At 45.4% G+C, this 18,492-nt stretch overlaps 1 protein-coding gene across 17 annotated transcripts in view; it reads left to right on the plus strand.

Moving 5' to 3' along the window:
* PXK (PX domain containing serine/threonine kinase like) overlaps positions 241-18,492 on the plus strand; it is an 81,150-nt gene continuing 62,898 nt past the window's right edge. For 12 of the 17 annotated variants that reach the window (XM_021069074.1, XM_021069076.1, XM_021069071.1 and 9 more), the window contains exon 1: positions 624-833. In XM_021069074.1, coding sequence (XP_020924733.1) covers positions 732-833 — 102 coding nt within the window. In that variant the 5' untranslated portion in view covers positions 624-731. Of the gene's footprint in view, positions 834-18,492 lie in introns of all 17 variants that reach the window. The other 5 variants (XM_005669678.3, XM_003132276.5, XM_005669680.3 and 2 more) reach the window with 5 other exon arrangements.

Below are 18,492 nucleotides of genomic sequence, written 5' to 3' on the forward strand. Positions count from 1 at the left end.
GCAAATTTGGGGCTGAGAAATTGATTGCAGAATTCTCTGGCTCTGGGTTAGGTTCTGGAAGGCAGTACGGTGGGACTGACCATCCCGAGTCAGAGGTTGAGGGTTCTCAAGTTCGAAGGCCTTATGGGCTGAGCTAAGCTGGGACTAAGGATAGAGGCTGGAAGTTCCTTGGACCAATGCCCAGTTTTTAGCGTCTCCAGTTCAAAGAGCTTTGGGTCTGAGGGTGGAGTCTTAGGGCTCCAACTCTGGGGCCCAATTCTGAGGGCTTAGTGAGAAAAGCCCTCACAATCCCCATCATTGAGAGGTTTGGGGATCTTGGGGCCTAAGGCTTCCTGGATAGCAGGGCCCCAAATGAAGTGCCTTCAGATCAGAGGACCTCTGGAGGTGATGGCTTAGGGTGAATTGTCCTGAGGTCTGAGGCCCGGTGCTAAGGGCACCAGGTCTGTGGTGTGGCTGCGTGGAGTTTGGAGGCTCGAGTCAGGGCAGTGGCAAATGAGACGGCTTGGCGCTAGGACCTCGCAGGAGGCGGCGGCGTGAAGGGCGGCCAGTGTTGACAGCCACGGCAGAGCGAGAAGGTCGGCGCTAGGACCCCGCGGGCCGGGCAGGCGGCGGCGGCGCGTGGGGCGGCGCGTGTTGACAGCGGCGGCGGCGGCGGAACCCAGCGGCGGCGGGAGTCGGCGCCTCTGGTTCCTGCCCCTGGTCCCAAGGCGGTGGCGGACGGGCGTCCCGGGATGGCCTTCATGGAGAAGCCGCCGGCCGGCAAGGTGCTGCTGGACGACACGGTGCCGCTGACAGCAGCCATTGAGGCGAGCCAGAGCCTGCAGTCCCACACGGTGCGCGGCCCGCCGGGAGGGCGGGCGGACGGGCGGCTTGGGGCGGTCCCGGGCCGCAGGAGGGCTGCGGGCGGCCGGCAGCGGGCTGGGCAGGGTCGTCAAGGAGGGCATCAGGGCAGGGGTCGGCGACCCAGGCCGAGAGGGCTCTGGCGTGGTGTTGTTTCAGGGTCAGGGTTCCCGGGGCCCAGGCGACCGCTTAAGTCCGTAGGGGTCGAGGGTGGGAACCACAGCACCCCCTCCCCGGGTGGGGGGGGGGTGGAGGCAAGGAGTGAGACGGCCTCGGGGGGGTGCCCTAGAAAGGAAGTCAGAGTTGGGAGAGGTGTTGGATTCCCAGGTCCATCTGCGGCCGCGGAGTAAAGAAAACCATTCAGGACCCTCTCATCCATGTCTGCCCTCTGCCAGCCATCTCCTCACCGGGGCCGCTGAGTTTCCCTCCTTTCAGCTGGGCGTCTGAGTGGTGGGGATGAGAGTGTGCCGGCCCAAATGGAAGTATGACTTCAGAGCATACTTGTTGGGATAGAGGAGTGGCTGAGGTCTGAAGCCACATTTGCATGTCGGCTCCTTGGCCGGGGCGCAGGGAGATGATGTGGGAGGCAGTTTGGGGTCCTGCTGAGGCAGGTGTTTGGATGTGTTCCTTCCCTCCTGTAAATTGCTCTTTAGTAGGCAGTGGTAGTATTCATTTGAGTTTAAAATCGCTGGAGAAGCATAAAGGAGTTAATAGGCCCTCATAGTAAACACAGAGTTCATTTCTGTTACATATAGTGTTTTTTATGGGTCTTTAAAACCATGGTTGTTTTCATTTGCCTCTCCCTTTTTTTTTTTTTTTTGAAAATTACACTATGCTTTATAATTTACAAGCAATAAACCAAGAAACCAGCAAAAAACAAACAAAGGAAAACACAACAACAACCAAAAAACCCAGAAGCTGCCAGCCAGTGGGACTTTGGGAAATAATGAATGGGGAGAGAGAGATTCCTTAAATTGTAATGTTTTGTTAGGTCACCAAATCAGATTCCGGCTCAGAGGCTTGTTTGTTTACCATTGCAGTGTGTTTGGGGTTCATCATCTGGAGGCTAAAGCCCCACAATAGCCTTCTGTTTCTCTTTTTGCTCAAGCTGTTCTGATGACTTCAAAGAGACCTTTTATTCTGTTGTGTTTAAGTGGGACTTTTTTGAACCTCAGTTTCCTCTTCTGACAGCCACGCTTTGTAGGACTTGGGTTGTTCAGTGTTCATTTCCAGTTAGGAAAATGATCTTTTTCTTAAATGTGCATTTTCTTTCATTGTGCATATCTTTAATGCTGTTCCTCAGACTTGGAGAGGGCACTGCATAGAACAGAATTTGTTAAACGCTCTAATTTATGCCTAAGGGAGTAGGGGTTAAGGGTTGAAATTTAGGGTAGGGGGTCAAGAATAAATTCTGCTATTTAGTTAGATTTTTACTTGACTGTTGGCCAGTAAATCTTACAACCTTTCAGGGAGTAGGGTTGAGTCTTTAGACTTGTTTTGTACTAACAATACAGAGAGATGCTTATAAATGCTCACAGGCCACTTCTTCCAGAAAGCATTTCATGATGGCTATTGCCCCAAGGCCTGTGCTTACCTCCACCTTAACCTTGATCGTTTGTTCTGTAATTCTTTAGTTTTCCTCTTCATTAGGCTGTGAGAGGAGGGACACTTTTTGTTCAGTTTTGGGTCCCACTTCCTGGCATCTGATAGGATTTCATATGTATTTGTTGAATGAATAAATAAATGAATTGTGACTTTGTTGCTTTTTCTGTGTATGTAAAATGGTAGTGATAAAAGTTGGAGTAACATGACATCTGAGGGTCCACATTAAGGGGTCAGTGCTTCAGCAAGGTGGTGAAAGATGTAATAAGATTCCATTCTTATTGCCGGGGTTTTCTTTAAGAAATAAAATAATTTAGGGTAGAGAATAGGAGTTCCTATAATGATGACTGAACACAAAAGACAATGACTCACAGGAGACACATAGAGGCAGATGTGGTTGAGTAAAAAAAAATGCAACATTGTCTTGCGTAATTTTTGACTGTTCTGTGTTCTTGTCATTTTAGCTGTAAAATCTGAGACTGGGAAATATTGCATCAGCCCTGAACTTTATAGAGAAAATCATATGCTGATGCAAACTTTTTGGACTATTAATTAGTGCTTAAAGAGTAAGTCCCTTTAAAACAGGAACTGTTGGAAACTTTTGGAAGGAAGTAGTTGTTAGGAGAAAAAGGCAGTGTTTTCTATTGGGAAGGTTGAGGATGGCTTTCTGACTTGTTAGCTAAAGGGAGATGGTATCCCAAAAGTCAGAGAACCGACTTCCCTTTGAAATGCTGAATCTCTAGGAGGTTTGCTTCTTGGCTATAGCACAGAAACCTACATTGAGGGTACATAGTAGACATCATTTGGGAGAGGTAAGATCTTAATGTGGATTTGGGCTGACACTTGTGAGTCTTGGGCAAGTCACTTAACCATTTTGATATTTATGTTTGTCTTCTGTAAATGGGAATAAGTGCCTGCCCTGCCTGCCTCCCAAGGTTGTTATGATGATCAAAGGAAATGACCTTTATGAAGTATCTGTAAAGTGCATTCTCCTTATTTCTCTTCCATCTCTTTATTTTCTGGTGACATATATGCAAAGGGTAAACACGTTAACGTGTTATTTTTGCAAGTAAGCTAATTTCTGTTCATGGTTGCTTTCATTTATCAAGGTTGTTTAGCCTTAGGAATCAGAGTTTGTAACAGAAATTTTTTTATATATGGTTTAGGATTTATGGATTTGGGAGGGGAAAATTCTGTGGATTGGAAATTACAGATACCAGAAGGATGAAGGGAACACAAGGTCACCACCAGAAAGGTATTTGGGGATGAGGAACTGGCAGGAGGTGCAGGCTGGTATAGGTGATTCTGTGCCTGACTGTGGTTTGAATGATTTTATTTTTACTTTTCTGGAGCACAATGAATTTAGCTTCAGGAAATAGACCAGGCTTCTGCTGCAAGGAAATGAAGCTTCCATAAAATCAGAAAGGACAGTATTTAGGGATGCTTTCAGCAAGGGGAGTTGAGGAGGGTGGGGGGCAGAAAGGGAAGGATTTTCCAGACAAAAGAATTTTTTTTTCTTTTTTCTGATGAAGAGCCACATAGGTAAATTGTGGGAATCTTTGGGAGCCCTAGGAATGAGGACAAGGGAAACATGTAAGTTCTTGACTACATGAAAGAGAAAACTTTTAAAGTCAGTAGACTGACAAACAAAATGCTTACCTAGCTGAAATAGAAACCAAAGGAAACCGCCAGTTTTGGAGAGGGTTGTTATCAAGTGTATATATCCAGTTTTTGCTGGTCGGTATGCTGTAGTGTGATAGCTCTTAATCTCAGGTTCCTCCTTTTTGACTTTTCTTCTCTGAGGTTCATCTGAATCAGGGCCCATTGACTCTGCATTTGATGCATTTTGTTCTTGAGAAACAAAAGATAGTTTTAGTGGTATTTGAGGCATAACAGAATATTTTAAAAGTCTGTGGAAAAGATAATATTTCATGTTAAGATCTTTACTGAAAATAGATCTCACCTTGAACCTTTGATTTTGGAAACTGCGTCTTGTACAGTTTGTGTATTTCATAATACACATTCAGTAGAAATGTATTGTACATGTAGCATGTGCTAGGCACATGCTGTAGGCTCTGGTGATGAACTGGACAGCTCTTGCTTTCATGGAGCTTTGTTCTGTTGGATTCTGGGATCTTCTGTTTTCCAAGATGTGTACAAGTCAACCAGAACCTTTACCTATCATAATACAGATAGTTTTGAAGTTCTTTTTGTGGCTTGGTTTATTGAGTTTCAGCCTCTTCATGGTAACCTTTTTTAACAATCTGCTCACATATTACCAGGATGCCTCTTCAAATGTGATGCCAAAACAGGAGACATTGTTGCCTTCGGATCCTGACATTTTATGGTAATCCACTGCCCAATATCAGACTCTATCTGGGATTCTCTGCGGTTGCTATTTGGAAGTGTCTTTCAAATCGCAGGTTTTACTGGATATTTAAAAAGTTTTTTTGAAGATGTTTGCATAGGCCAGTGGAGACAGTATGGCATTTAACTTGCAGCACTCATACACATTATAATAAGATAACAATAGTGATTTTCTGGGAATCGCATCGCTAGTCTTCTACTTGGTTATATATTTTTATCCACTTGTCCTTGAAAACTGAGATGAGTGCACTGGAAAACTGAAATGGAAGCTTATAGAGACTGATAAAATTAATTGTAGATTCAGTCTCATCTTCAATCTCTTCCTATGGAAATCAAATTTTTGCAGCTTGACTTAGGGGCTGGCGGTTGTTTTTTTGGCCTTGCCCATACCTTGCAAAAGTTCCCTGGGCCAGGGATTGAACCCACACCACAGCAGTGACCCAAGCCACAGCAGTGGCGATGCCAGATCCTTAACTTACTGAGCCACCAGGGGACTCTGGGCTGATGATTCTTAATTTTCATGTATCACCTCTCTTGAGGATTATTTTACTAGAAAAGTTTCTTGTGGTAAGAATGCAAATTGGAGCCTGGCTGTAGTTACTAGGAAAAAAACATAGATTCTGGGCCCGAGGTTTATTTTATGAAAAAAGCTAACTTACTTGATTTGCTCCCCAAGGGATAGAGGAAACAGACACCCATGGTACACAGTTTCCATGTGGATTGTGATCTTGGGTTTGTTCAAAATATATGAGCACCTAAGTGGGTTCACTTGAGGTGAGTTAAAACAAATCCTCTGTTCTCTGCTGCAGGCAGGCAGTGGTTGCTTCTAAGCTGCTAGAGGTTTCTGGGCAGTTTCATATGAAATGAAGCTCCTTTCTCTTCCATTCTGTAAATGGGGGAGCTGGATGCCAAGATTGCTTTAGAACCCATAGGTGCTTAAGGGTATTGGGGTGTTGTGGGAGGGAGAGTAATAGGCTTTTTCCATTGTTTTCCCCTTAAGCTGGGAGTCCTCCTTGCCAGTGACTTTTGTGGCTAACATGCATATGGTTGGGAAAATTAAGGTGTGACTCCTCTGCAGAGGTCTTGATGGAGGGCCTTTGTTTTCACCTTGAAACTTTTGACTAAGGGCTGAGGGACCAGCACTTTACTTGCATAAATGCTTAGACCTGCGGGTGGGGGTGGGGAGAGTCTGTGTGGATTGACCCTTTAGCCCCTGGCTGGGTTTTTACTACCAAATTTGAGATAAATCTGGCCATTTCTAGCTGAGGAACAAGGTATCATGTGCTTCCTCCTGTTTACTAAAAAAAGTTGAAATCAAAAGGGAATTCCTTGGTCATTTTGGCCTCAAATAATCCAGTAGTTTTTTGGTTTTTTTTTTTTTTTTTTTGGTGGCCTACAGGATATTAATTAACATAATGGGAGCTTGGGGAATCCATTGCGGGGTAAAGGAGTCTTCCTGGAAAGTTTTTGTGTACCAGCTTTATGTACCATATACCATACAGTTTACGCATTTCAGGTAAACAACTTAGCTTCTAGTACATCCACAGAATTGTCACCATCCTCAATTTTATTTTATTTTATTTTTTTGTCTTTTTGCTATTTCTTTGGGCCGCTCCTGCGGCATATGGAGGTTCCCAGGCTAGGGGTCGAATCGGAGCTGTAGCCCTTGGCCTACACCAGAGCCACAGCAATGCGGGATCCGAGCTGCGTCTGCAACCTACACCACAGCTCACAGCAACGCCGGACTGTTAACCCACTGAGCAAAGCCAGAGATTGAACCCGCAACCTCATGGTTCCTAGTCAGATTCATTAACCACTGCACCACTACGGGAACTCCCATCCTCAATTTTAGAACATTTTCATTACCCTGGAAAGAAGCCCCCAACCCCTTAGCCCTCACCCTAGAAACTTTTATCACATTGGGGTATTCTAAACTCGGGGTGTATTCTAAGCACAAGTTCTTTAGGCTCTTTAGGTCCAGCTCCTTTAAGGATCTCATCAGAGGGACAGATTCTCTAGAAACACCCATACACATGTTTATATGACCTCTTAAGACCGCACTGACCTGAGGCCAACTCTTGGGCTGTGGATCTTTGGGTTAGAATCACTGGGAAAATTTTGAAAACTAACCTTGGAGAATTACTTATTCAGTTGGTAATTGTACCTAAAAAAATGCACTGCACTTCCATATATACCCTGCTTTTTTTTTTTTTTTTTTTTTTTTTTTTTGTCTTTTTGCTATCTCTTGGGCCACTCCCGCGGCATCTGGAGGTTCCCAGGCTAGGGGTCCAATCCGAGCTGTAGCCACTGGCCTACACCAGAGCCACAGCAACGCGGGATCTGAGCCGCGTCTGCAACCTACACCACAGCTCACAGCAACGCTGGATCGTTAACCCACTGAGCAAGTGCAGGGACCGAACCCGCAACCTCATGGTTCCCAGTTGGATTCGTTAACCACTGCACCACGACGGGAACTCCCCATATACCCTGCTTTAAGAAAACCCAATACAGTCGACCCTTGAACAATATGGGGGTTAGGGACACCAGCCCTCCTTGCAGTGGAAAATCTGAACTTAAACTTTATAGCCCACCCTCTGTATTTGTAGATTCAGCCAACCAGGATAAGTGGACCTGCACAGTTCAAACCTATATTGTTCAAGGGTCAGTTGTATTTAGAACAGTAGATAAATTATGTCTCGTTAGAGTTAGCTTGCCTAATGCCTGTGTGCCTGCCTAGATGACTTATTAGACAGAGTGGCACAAGGGAAGGGCAAAGGACTCTGTGCCGGAAAGCAGGGTGTGTGCCCTGGTCCCAGCTCCGCCTCTTAGCATAGCACCTCTGGTTTATGATAACCAAACAAGGCTGCTCACATTTCTTTGATATGGCTCATCAGAAACAAGCCATTTCTCCTCATTAATTCAGCTGAGGCTGTTTGGGGGTGGTGGGAAGAGGGAATGAATAGAGGGTTGTTATGGGACATTTCCTGAACCTAAAGATGTCTGAAGACCACCTGGAGAGGTGAAAAGGGAAAGTGGGGTTGTTCATCCATCCTTCCTTTGAGCCTGCCCTTCCCCAGGGGACAAGTGATTCCTGGGCAGGGGCTTCAGTCCTGCAGTCTTTCCTCTTTGCAGAAGCAGAGGGAGATGAAGCCGGAAGCTGGCCTGCCCACATCAGACCTTTAGCGGCAGGCCAAGGGTCTGGCCAGTGCAACAGGACCCACTGACCCAGCAGGGCAGTGGGAGTGGGTGGGGCACATTGCCATGCTCTGGGCATCTCTGCATGTGACTGGGTAATCACCTCTGTCACTAGCAGCCTTGCGCTCGTTTGTCCCATGGGGCCTTATTGAGCTCCGGTTCTCTGATGGGAACTGTGGGCAGATCTGGGGATACAGTGGTGAGAAGGCCCTGCTCTTGCACTCGCTCTCAGACTGCTGAGGGTGGAGAAGTGGGTCTCTGCTTGGAGGGCCCATCTCTGCCCCTTCCTTACCCCTTAGATGGAAAGGGGCAAATGGCACATGCTCTGCCGCTGTGGATGCCTTTGTCTTTGAGGTTTTTTTGTTTGTTTGTTTTTTAAATTTGAAATCCAGCCTCTCATGTCCCTGTATTGATATGTTGATTCAGTTTCAAAATAGCACACCCCCTGGCACATAGATAGCAAGCATTTAGTAATTACCTGATGAATGTGTGAATTTGTTGAATGAATATGTTTGTTCATGGCGTAGCTCAGGAAACCTTCCTGGGGAGTGCTACCTACTGTCATACCTACCAAGCTGAGTGATTTCCTTCTTCTGAAATTTCCATTCAGTTTAATTTGTCCAAAAGTTGCCAGCATTATGCACTGATTATTTCTTACTCCCTCTTTTCTGTTTATATGCTCCCTCTGACACAGATGAAACTGTAAATGACTTGTGGAGAGGGACAACACCTTAATGATCTTGTGTAATCTCTCCAGCCTCAGTTTCTTCATCTGTAAAGTGGGGATAGTAAGGATGCTGAACAGAGCTCAGCACATAGGTATCGCTGTTTCTGTTGCAGTTTATTACCTCTGTATTGCTAGAGCACTAGTTTCTTTTTAGGTACTAGTACTTTTTAGTCTTTGAATGGAAAAAGAAAAATTATTTAAAAGTTTATATCACAGTCAACTGTGACTACTTTGCTAACAAATAGTGAAAAAGACCAGTGACATCTCAAAGAGCACTCCTTTTGCCCTGTCCTTTCTGCTTGCTTTTCCTTTTTACCCTGGAGGGATACGCTCTGACAGCCAGGCTTGGAGATACAGCACAGGGTCTCCTTACCAGGCCTGCCTGGCAACAGAGCTGGCTGGCAGTGTTCAAAGATGGCAGGAGAGGTGGAAGAGACAGGTGGGCCACAGAACTGGCCAGGCCTGCAGGGAGGACACCCCTGGCAGGTGCTTATATCAGCAGCTCACACCCCAGCTTTTGTACAGCACCAGAGGAATCCCAACGTCGGTGCAGACACACTTGACCTCTGGGAGTGGAGTGAAAGAATAAAATAGAAAGCCCTCTGCTTTGCTCTTTTTCCTGCCACTTCCTCTGCCAAGTGACCAAACTAAGTGACAGCTCTGAAGGGGAGTGCGGGACTGACATCTTCAGAACACTGCTTCCTGAGAAATGCACTTATATTCTGTATAGCCCAGCTGACCTTCTTTCCCCTAAGGGGAGCACAGTCAGGCTGTGCGTGCATAGCCTGGGCTTGGATGCATTCTGCTCTATGAAGCACACAGTTTCTCCCATGTCAGGAAACCTCTAAAATGTTGGAAACGTTAGTTAGCACTTCTGATGCATCTCCTGTGGCCAAGCACTGTGCTATGTATTAAGGTAAAAAGATGAATGAAGTAGGGAGTTTACTCCTGGTAGACGTGGCAGGCTTATAAACCAGTGGTGAAATAAGACATTGAAAGTGCCAGTCTGCCCTGGAGCAGAGAGGGCAAGGTGGGTGTGGCTTCACCTAGGTCCTCCCAGGAGAATTAGGAAAGGCTTACCAGAGCCTTCCAGAGAACTTGTTCTGTATCGGCACTCCCTGGGCGTTTTTTAACTTGCAAACTTCTTTTATAGTAATACTGAATTGTGAAAACTTTCTCTGGAAGTGATTTTTTTTGGGGGAGGGGTCTTTTTAGGACCCCACCTGCAGCATATGGAAGTTCCCAGGCTAGGGATCAAATTGGAGATATAGCCACCAGCCTACAGCACAACCACAACAACTCAGGATCTGAGCCATGTCTGCAACCTGCACCATACCTCATGGCAATGCCAGATCCTTAATCCACTGAGCAAGGCCAGGGATCGAGCCTGCATCCTCGAGGATGCTAGTCATGTTTGTTTTCACCGAGCCATGACGGGAACTCCTGGAAGTGATTTTAAATTTAAAAAATATTTTATTCATGTTGGCACATTATTTAAAATTATGTATTAATGTTTGGGAGCTGAATTACGCTGGTTTCTGAAATACAGACAGTACGAATGGTGATAAGGTGACTTACAACTTAAGGCACTGATAAAGAGCATCTTCAGACAGTCTGCTCAGTAATCATTTTTATGATGATTTTTATTTGTATTTCTCATCAACTTCTCACTAACTCATATTTTGCTGTCGGCATTCCTTAAGCCTGCCTTTCGTCATGGTCCATTATGCTTGTGAATGAAACCATATATGACTAAGAACAAAATAACTTCAAAGGCTATGTAATGGTAAAAACCGTGATGTACCAACTGAGTCATAAATAAACTCATTTGATCTCCGTGATGCCTCCCACACTTCTTGCATGCATACTTGGAGGCTCTTCGTCTGTTCTGAGTTAAAGGGAGAAAATATTTAAATAATTACTTATTGGCAGAATTCTTTTTTAAGTGGAAATAGAAACAGAAGCCTTATTGCCTTTTAACACATGAATTCTGAAACACCTTCCAGGACCCCTAATTGTTCATCTTGTTCATAAAGATTTCAGTTTAAAAACTAAAGGGGAGTTCCCTGGTGGTTCAGTGGATTAAGGATCTGGCATTGCTGCTGAAATCCAAAGCCTTCGTGGTTTTTAACAGTAAAGCACAGGAAAGAGGTTCACGTATCGTGCAGCTGTTAAGAGTTTAATAGGAGTGTAGTATGGAAATAGAAGATCCTATTCAAAGACCCTATTCTATTTTGGTACAATTGCCTTTCAGATTTCTGAGTACTCTGTAAATGTGTGGCCACTTTAGGCATGTTCATATAAAAATGCTCCTTTCTGCTTCTTCAGAACCTGCCTAGTGTTCATGGTGGGGCTTATTTAAAATAGTTTTCTCGGAGTTCCCATTGTGGCTCAGTGGTTAACGAATCCGACTAGGAACGATGAGGTTGCGGGTTTGATCCCTGGCCTCGCTCAGTGGGTTAAGGATCTGGCGTTGCCATGAGCTGTGGTGTAGGTTGCAGACGCAGCTCGGATCCCGAGTTGCTGTGGCTCTGGTGTAGGCCGGTGTCTACGGCTCCAATTCGACCCCTAGCCTGGGAATCTCCATATGCCAGGGGAGCGGCCCTAGAAAAGGCAGAAAGACAAAAATAAAAATAAAAAATTAAAATAGTTTTCTCATTTGTATAGTTTCCATGTGGTGCCCAGATAACATCCAGCCCAGATGTACGTAGACAGAAGTTTGTGTACAAGTAGGAGCAGGTGGGTTGCAAAGAGCAGGGTTTTAAAGTCCGGTGACTGGACTGGAAAGTGCTGAGAGAGCTCCACAGCCGTATTCACTCAGATCACCCATCAGGTCCCAGAGTCCTGGGTTCTCCTCCATACTCTGCCCCCACTCCCTCCCAGCTTCTCCTGACTTGATGGACTGGTCCTGCCTGTTCAGCCAACCCCTGTTCATCAAAATAAGAGGGTAGATGATGTGAAAGCATTCTGCCCAAGGCCATGGAACCTAGGAACTGCCATGCCCCTGGGTCAGACAGACTTTGGGTGAAGTCTATTCTCAATCCTTACTAGCTGAGAGCCCCTGTTTAGGGTATCGGCCCTCTGAGAGCTTTGGGAGTCTTTGTAAAAGGAGGATCGTGACATCTACCTCCATGCGTTGCTGGGAGACGGAATAAGCTGAGGAAGAGATGGCATAGAGTAAGTGCTCCATAAAGAGCAGGTCTTACCTTCAGCTCTGGAGATAAATGGCAGCATGTTGTGAATAGTCACTTATATGGTTGGTTATGAATTGAAACTAGTGTCTTGGGAGAACACAGTGGCATTTTTAGGCTAGGTAGAATAAATTTATGTGTAGTCATCTCTCTGTTATCCTAAGTGATGGTGATCACTTCTACTATAAATTATTGAAACCAATAGGAACTCCCCTAGTTTGACTTCAACTTATAGCTTCAAGCTTTTTTTTCCCACCAGATGTTTTACTACCCCTGATAAAAGTAGAAGAGCTCATTTATTTGACTTTTATCTTCCATTTTTTCAGTCTTCCCTGAACAGTAAAAGTGCTGATGAATTGTAAAATGACCAAAAGTTCTTGCCAAAAGGAAAAAAGATGCTAGCTTGCATTCATCATTGATAACGTACTGTGCTCTTATCCAAGCTCAGATAATTTCAGTCCTTTTCTTATCACTCAGGATTCCTTATTTTAAAGTAACATGTTTTAAATTACACGTGTGACAAACCAAAGAATTTTTGGTCTTTTTCGACCATACCCGTGGCATATAGAAGTTCCCGAGCCAGGGATCAAATCCCAGCTGCAGCTGAGAGCTGTGCCACAGCTGCTACAACCCCGGATCCTTAACCCACTATACCAGGCCAGGCATTGAACCCATGTTGTCATAGAGACAATGCCAGATCTTAACCTGGTGTGCCACAATGGGAACTTCCAAGGACTTTTTTTTTTTTTTTTTTTTTTTTTGTCTTTTTCCCTTTTCTAGGGAAAGGAACTCCAGGAACTTCCAAGGAACTTTTTTAAAAATTATTTTCCTGGAGTTCCCGTCATGGCTCAGTGGTTAACGAATCCGACTAGGAACCATGAGGTTGCAGGTTCAATCCCTGGCCTCGCTTAGTGGGTTAAGGATCTGGTGTTGCCGTGGGCTGTAGTGTAGGTCACAGATGCGGCTCAGATCCCGAGTTGCTGTGGCTCTGGCGTAGGCCGGCAGCTGTAGCTCTGATTAGATCCCTAGCCTGGGAACCTCCATATGACGCTAGTGCGGCCATAAAAAACGCAAAAAAAAAAAAAAAAAAGACAAAAAAAATTATTTTCATGATTAAAAATATATATGCTGATTGAGGATAAAGTAAAAAATAGAAAAAAATAGCTAAGAGAATTTAAATGTCACATAATTTCACCTCCAGAGATAACAACTATTAACACTTGGTAGTTGCCTCTTCCTATCAATGTTTCTCAGATTTTTTTTTTTTTTTTTTTTCTTTTTAGGGCCGACCCTGTGGCTTATGGAAGTTCCCAGGCTAGGAGTTGAATTGGACCTGCAGTTGCTGGCCTCTACCACAGCCACAGCAATGCCAGATCCAAGCATATGCGACCTACACCACAGCTCACAGCAATGCTGGATCCTTAACCCACTGAGCCTGGCCAGGGACTGAACCCCCATCCTCATGGATACTAGGCAGGTTTGTTACCACTGAGGCACAGTGGGAACGCCAGAATTTTTACATCCTCTTTTAATAGTTAACCTAGGTTCCCACTGTGGTGCAGCAGGTTAAGATCCAGCTCCATCTCTGGCGGTGCGGGTTGGATTTCCAGCTTGGCACAGTAGGTTAGGGATCCAACATTGCTGGAAGTTGTGGCACAGATCACAGTTGCAGCTGGGATTTGACTCCTGCCTTGGGAACTTCATATGCCATGGGCATGGCTGAAAAGAAAAAAAGTTAACGTTATAGCAGACACCTTTTCCCATGTAATGAAAAATTATTTTAGTACATCCTTTTAAAGGCTTGAGTATTCTTCCACTGTGTTGATAAATAACTTGTCCATTCTCTAATTGTTGATATCCAGGTTATTTTAGGGGGAAACTTTTTAATGACCCCCCTTTAAAAGTGGGCATAGAAGCTGGATTGAGAGAAGCTGGAAGAACAGTACTCCTTGTTAGGGATCAGAGCCTGATAAAATTGTTTCCCACGTTCAGAGAGAGTGGCTGCTTTTTATTTTTCCATGGGTGCTCTTGGTGCTGCTACTGCCTCCTTTGCTTGCTGATGAAAGCCCTGATATATTCATCTGCAGACATCTTGTTTTCTTCCCTATCTTCTTAGCAGAAAATAAAACTAAGTTACAAAGCTGGCTTTTGTGCTAGATGCTGCAAATGCACGACTTCATCTAATATTGACCACGACCCTGTTGGAAAGGTATGGTTTTGCAGATGAGTAATCGAAGGCTCAGAGGAGTTTGGTCACAAAACTAGTAAGTGGCAGGGAGCTTCTGCCCTTCCCCCTGGGGCCTTGTCGTTATGGCTTGGGGAAGGGTGCACATTGTGGCTCATCACCACACAGGAACTGGCTCCCGCTCTGGGCTCCAGAAGGACTCCGGGTGACCTGTCTTCTGAGCAGTGGCAAACAGGGTGGGTAGAGAGGTAGCCCTGGGAAGAGGAGCACTTAAGTCCTAGCAGGTCCTTAGGTTGGTACCAGTTGAGGGCGTGAGGGATGAGGAGTTGGCCACTTTAGATACCAGAACCCACAGAGAAATCATGATTTCCAACCCTGTGACTGTGTTTGTCTTTTCTAACCAGTTAAATGTGTCACGGGTGGTTCTCTGAGATTATGTTCACTATGTCTGTTTCTACTCTTCGAGGGTCTTGGCCCAAGAGATGTGAGGATAACTGAACAAGCAAAGGTTATGTTTCACTTTTAATTACTATTTAATTGAGCCTCAGGTTTTCAAGGGCTTATTTTCCTTGCTTGAGCTAATATGAAATTCAGAGGTTCCCATCGGAATGAATTCGGTAATTTGCTTTGGCCTCGTTTCTGAACCATAGAATGCCACAGGAACTGCTGCTTAAAATGCTGCATCTCATCTGAGGTCAAAAGGATTTTTGAGTGCCACTCTGCAGTACTTCCCCCAGCTGGAATGCTGGCTGTCTCTGAAGTCTGTGTGGAGACCAGCTCCCCTGTCAGGGCAGTGGACCATCCCGCCAAGGAGAGCATGGACTTCAAAAGGCCTGGAGAAGGGAGCATGCGCAATGAGGCCCTGGCCCTCACTGCCAGGATCAAAGGGCCCTGTGCTGTGTTCCTTGTCCAGTCTGAGAACCGAGGGTGGAAACTGGAGAATCTGTTTTGCATAAAAAGTTGAAGCACATGGTTCTCTAATTCAGTCAGTTAGGTTTTAAATGAAATTTATTTCCCTTGAGCCTGAAAAGGAGATACACTTGGCTTCATTCACTTGCCAAAACTCAGGTAAAGATGGTGGTGCTTCTTCAAATGCCTTTTAAAACTCTTAATGTTTTCATCGTTTTGGGGCAGGCTCTGTACATTGTTGGATTGCATAGCAATTAAAATAAAACAAAGGCACGTTCCAGCCCTGAAAGTCTGCAGATGAAACAAATAAATAGTGAATACTTAGCAGACCAAGGAGTAATTATTAATTCTAAGTGGAATATTAAGAATTGTAAGCACGGAGTTCCCGTCGTGGCGCAGTGGTTAACGAATCCGACTAGGAACCATGAGGTTGCGGGTTCGGTCCCTGCCCTTGTTCAGTGGGTTAACGATCCGGCGTTGCCATGAGCTGTGGTGTAGGTCGCAGACGCGGCTTGGATCCTGCGTTGCTGTGGCTCTGGCTTAGGCCAGTGGCTACAGCTCGGATTGGACCCCTGGCCTGGGAACCTCCATATGCCGCGGGAGCGGCCCAAGAAATAGCAAAAAAAAAAAAAAAAGAATTGTAAGCAGCCAAGCAGGTGGGCAGTGAGCTAAGCAGAAGTCCTACAACTAAGAGAATTTCCTCAGATAGCTTGGTGTCCTGCAGGGTAATGCCACCCACTGCCCACAGGCTGCAGCTGTTGTGCTGTGTGATACCATGGGTTTGAGTATTGATTATGTAAGTTGCAAGCAGTCAGGTAAAAATTGGCCTGACTTGTGCAGGGTGCTGTTTGGAATACCAAGAAATGTGGAATTCTAGCCTTTGAAGAACTTAATCCAGTTGGAGAGATCGCCCCTCACAAACATAGACAGACATGGGACAAAGATAGCAGTGACTTAGTTGAAAGGCTGAGGGTGGGGTTGAGGACACTGAGCTGGGGTGGCTGCTTGGTTTACTTGTTTCCTTCCTCTCAGGAGAGGGTGTTTATTTTTGCACTGTGAAGCTGCTTCCTATTTAAGAGGTTTTAAAACCATGATTCTCGCCTCTGACAGCACATTAGAATCACCTGGGGAACTTTTAAGACCTACTAGTGCCTGTGTCATAGGTTGTTTTTTTTTTTTTTTCCCCCAAGTTCTCTAGGTGATTTTAAAATGCAGCAGGTTGGAAACCTCTGCTTTAGCTGTAGAGTTGTGGGAACACGGACAGGTTAAAATACCTCCAAACAACTGCCCTGGCTCTCCTCACACTGAGTCTCAGTAAATCTGATAACTGTGCCCAAAGGGAACAGAAAAGAATCAAGTGGATTAGGCAGGTTTGAAGGTTTTCTTAAGTTTTGGCTTAAGCTTCCTTGACACATTTCTTTCAAAGTGGTCTGTGTTTTTAGCCTCTCTAAAGTAATTTGCGGCCACATAGGTTCAAAATAAGTTTTCCTCCCTAGTTTTTCTAAAATCTCATCAGACTGAGGCATCTTGGAATACCAGCTACAGTGCCATGAAATCTGAAATATCTTTTTGGAAACTCGGGAAATAAAATGTCAGCAAGGATACTTCCCAGGGAAATGGCCTGCATTGGAAGCATTAAGCAACAGTTGTGGAAATGATAGCCCCTACCCCTGCACCCTCAGGACAAGAGTCCATCTGAGTTCCTGAGACTGGTGAGGACCCTCAGCTTTCAGGGCTGCAGAAGGAGCCAGGCTCAGGGCATTGCCAGTTCTTTGGGAGTTCCCAGCCAGCCTGCAGGTTGGAAGGCCTTAGGAATGAGTGCCTCGGGTTCCAGTTCCCAATCAGCTGCTTCCTAGCTATGCGACCTTGGATAGCTCACTTAATTTTGATGAGCCTGCTGAGATCTACCCTCCAGGCAGCTGTGAGGATTGAGTGAGAGAAGTGTTGAGTAAGGGACTTAGCAAAGTTCCTGGCACAAGGTCAGTGGTTATTTTACGTTAATTCTCTTTCCTCCCCTTATTTAAGTCAGAAATCACGTGGTCCCAGCACCTTTCCAGTTTGAAGAACTTCAGCCCTGACCACACTGACTTGCTAAAATGCCCACATGCTAGGGCTCCGCAGGGCAGCCACTCTGCCCCACCAAGATAAGGGTGTGGGTCATGAAGAGGAGTGGGAAGAAGGACCTTTGAGGAAGTGGCAACAGATGGCAGGGATTGACAGCCAGCATAGGGGTCTTGGCTTTCTTTCCCTTCCGAGCCTGGTCAGCCTTGGAGGTTTATTGCCTCTTACATAGACCGCAGGTTCAGTTCCACATCAGAGAGGGAGACAAAGATGGGAATGATCCACTGGAGGATTCTGGGCTGCTGACTCCAGCTCTGGAGGTGGAAGCCTGACTTCAAATATTGGGTTTCTGCTAGTCTCCAGAGCACTCTTCTCTCTGCTTTAATCAGAGCTTCCAGCCTGGTTGGAGTGGTAGAACAGCTGTGCTATTAAGGTGAAAAGTTATGGAGCTTTAAGGTGAAAGTTATTCCTTTTTTGGTCAGGCTGGGTGGTGGTATTAAGCAAACTAAAAAAATTCAAATGTTTTGTAGCCAGGGACAAGCTTGCTCCATTGAAGTGGAATAAAACTATTTCTGAGCAAAATCACCTCACCTTTTTTCCAGTTGTCTTTCTGTATCTGTAATCACATGGCAGATGGGACCTGAGGGCAACAACTAGAGCCTTAACGTGTCTTAATGTGGCTTTACAGTGGAAACACAATGGGTTTTTTGAGGCTACCAGTAGTTAATCAAGCCCTCTAGGTGGGCGTGCACATGTTAGAAATGGTGTTGAGTGCGGAGTAGCAGTAGGATGCAGCCAGGGGCAGATGATAACAGAAGTAACCCCCACCCCCACCCCCAACCACCACCCTGAATCCCAAGCCTCCAAGGGCTGGGATGACCTGTTTTACTTGATGTACCTGGACCTGGGTTTCTCAGCCTTACACTGTTGTCATATGGGGCCAAGGAGTCCTTTGTTGGCTGTCTCATTCATCATGGGTGTTTAGCATCTCTGACCTCTAGCTACTGGATGCCTGTAGTGCTCCCCTATCCTATAACTACCAAAGATGTCTCCAGACACTGTCACACCTCTGGGGCAGAACCACCCTCTTTGGAGAGATACTGATACTGTGTCTTGGCAGAAACATTAATTAGGATGTCATTTTGGGATATGACAGCCTGACATCAGCCTGCTTCCTTTTTGCCAGATGCTTTTCCATAATGTTATTTTATAGCCAAGTTAAAAAACAAATAAACCTAAACTATATGTCTGCAGAGGGAAGGAATGGAGTCAGACTTTTCCTTTCTTATTTGGATTTATACCCCCATCATGAACAAAAGCACAGGGATTAGGACATGGTAGATGCTTAATCAGTGTTTACAGTTGGCAGACACATCTTCGTAAAACACAGGTCTAAACTTTGAACTCAAAGCGTA

The sequence above is a fragment of the Sus scrofa genome, chromosome 13, assembly GCF_000003025.6.
Source record: "Sus scrofa isolate TJ Tabasco breed Duroc chromosome 13, Sscrofa11.1, whole genome shotgun sequence".
Taxonomy (NCBI): domain Eukaryota; kingdom Metazoa; phylum Chordata; class Mammalia; order Artiodactyla; family Suidae; genus Sus; species Sus scrofa.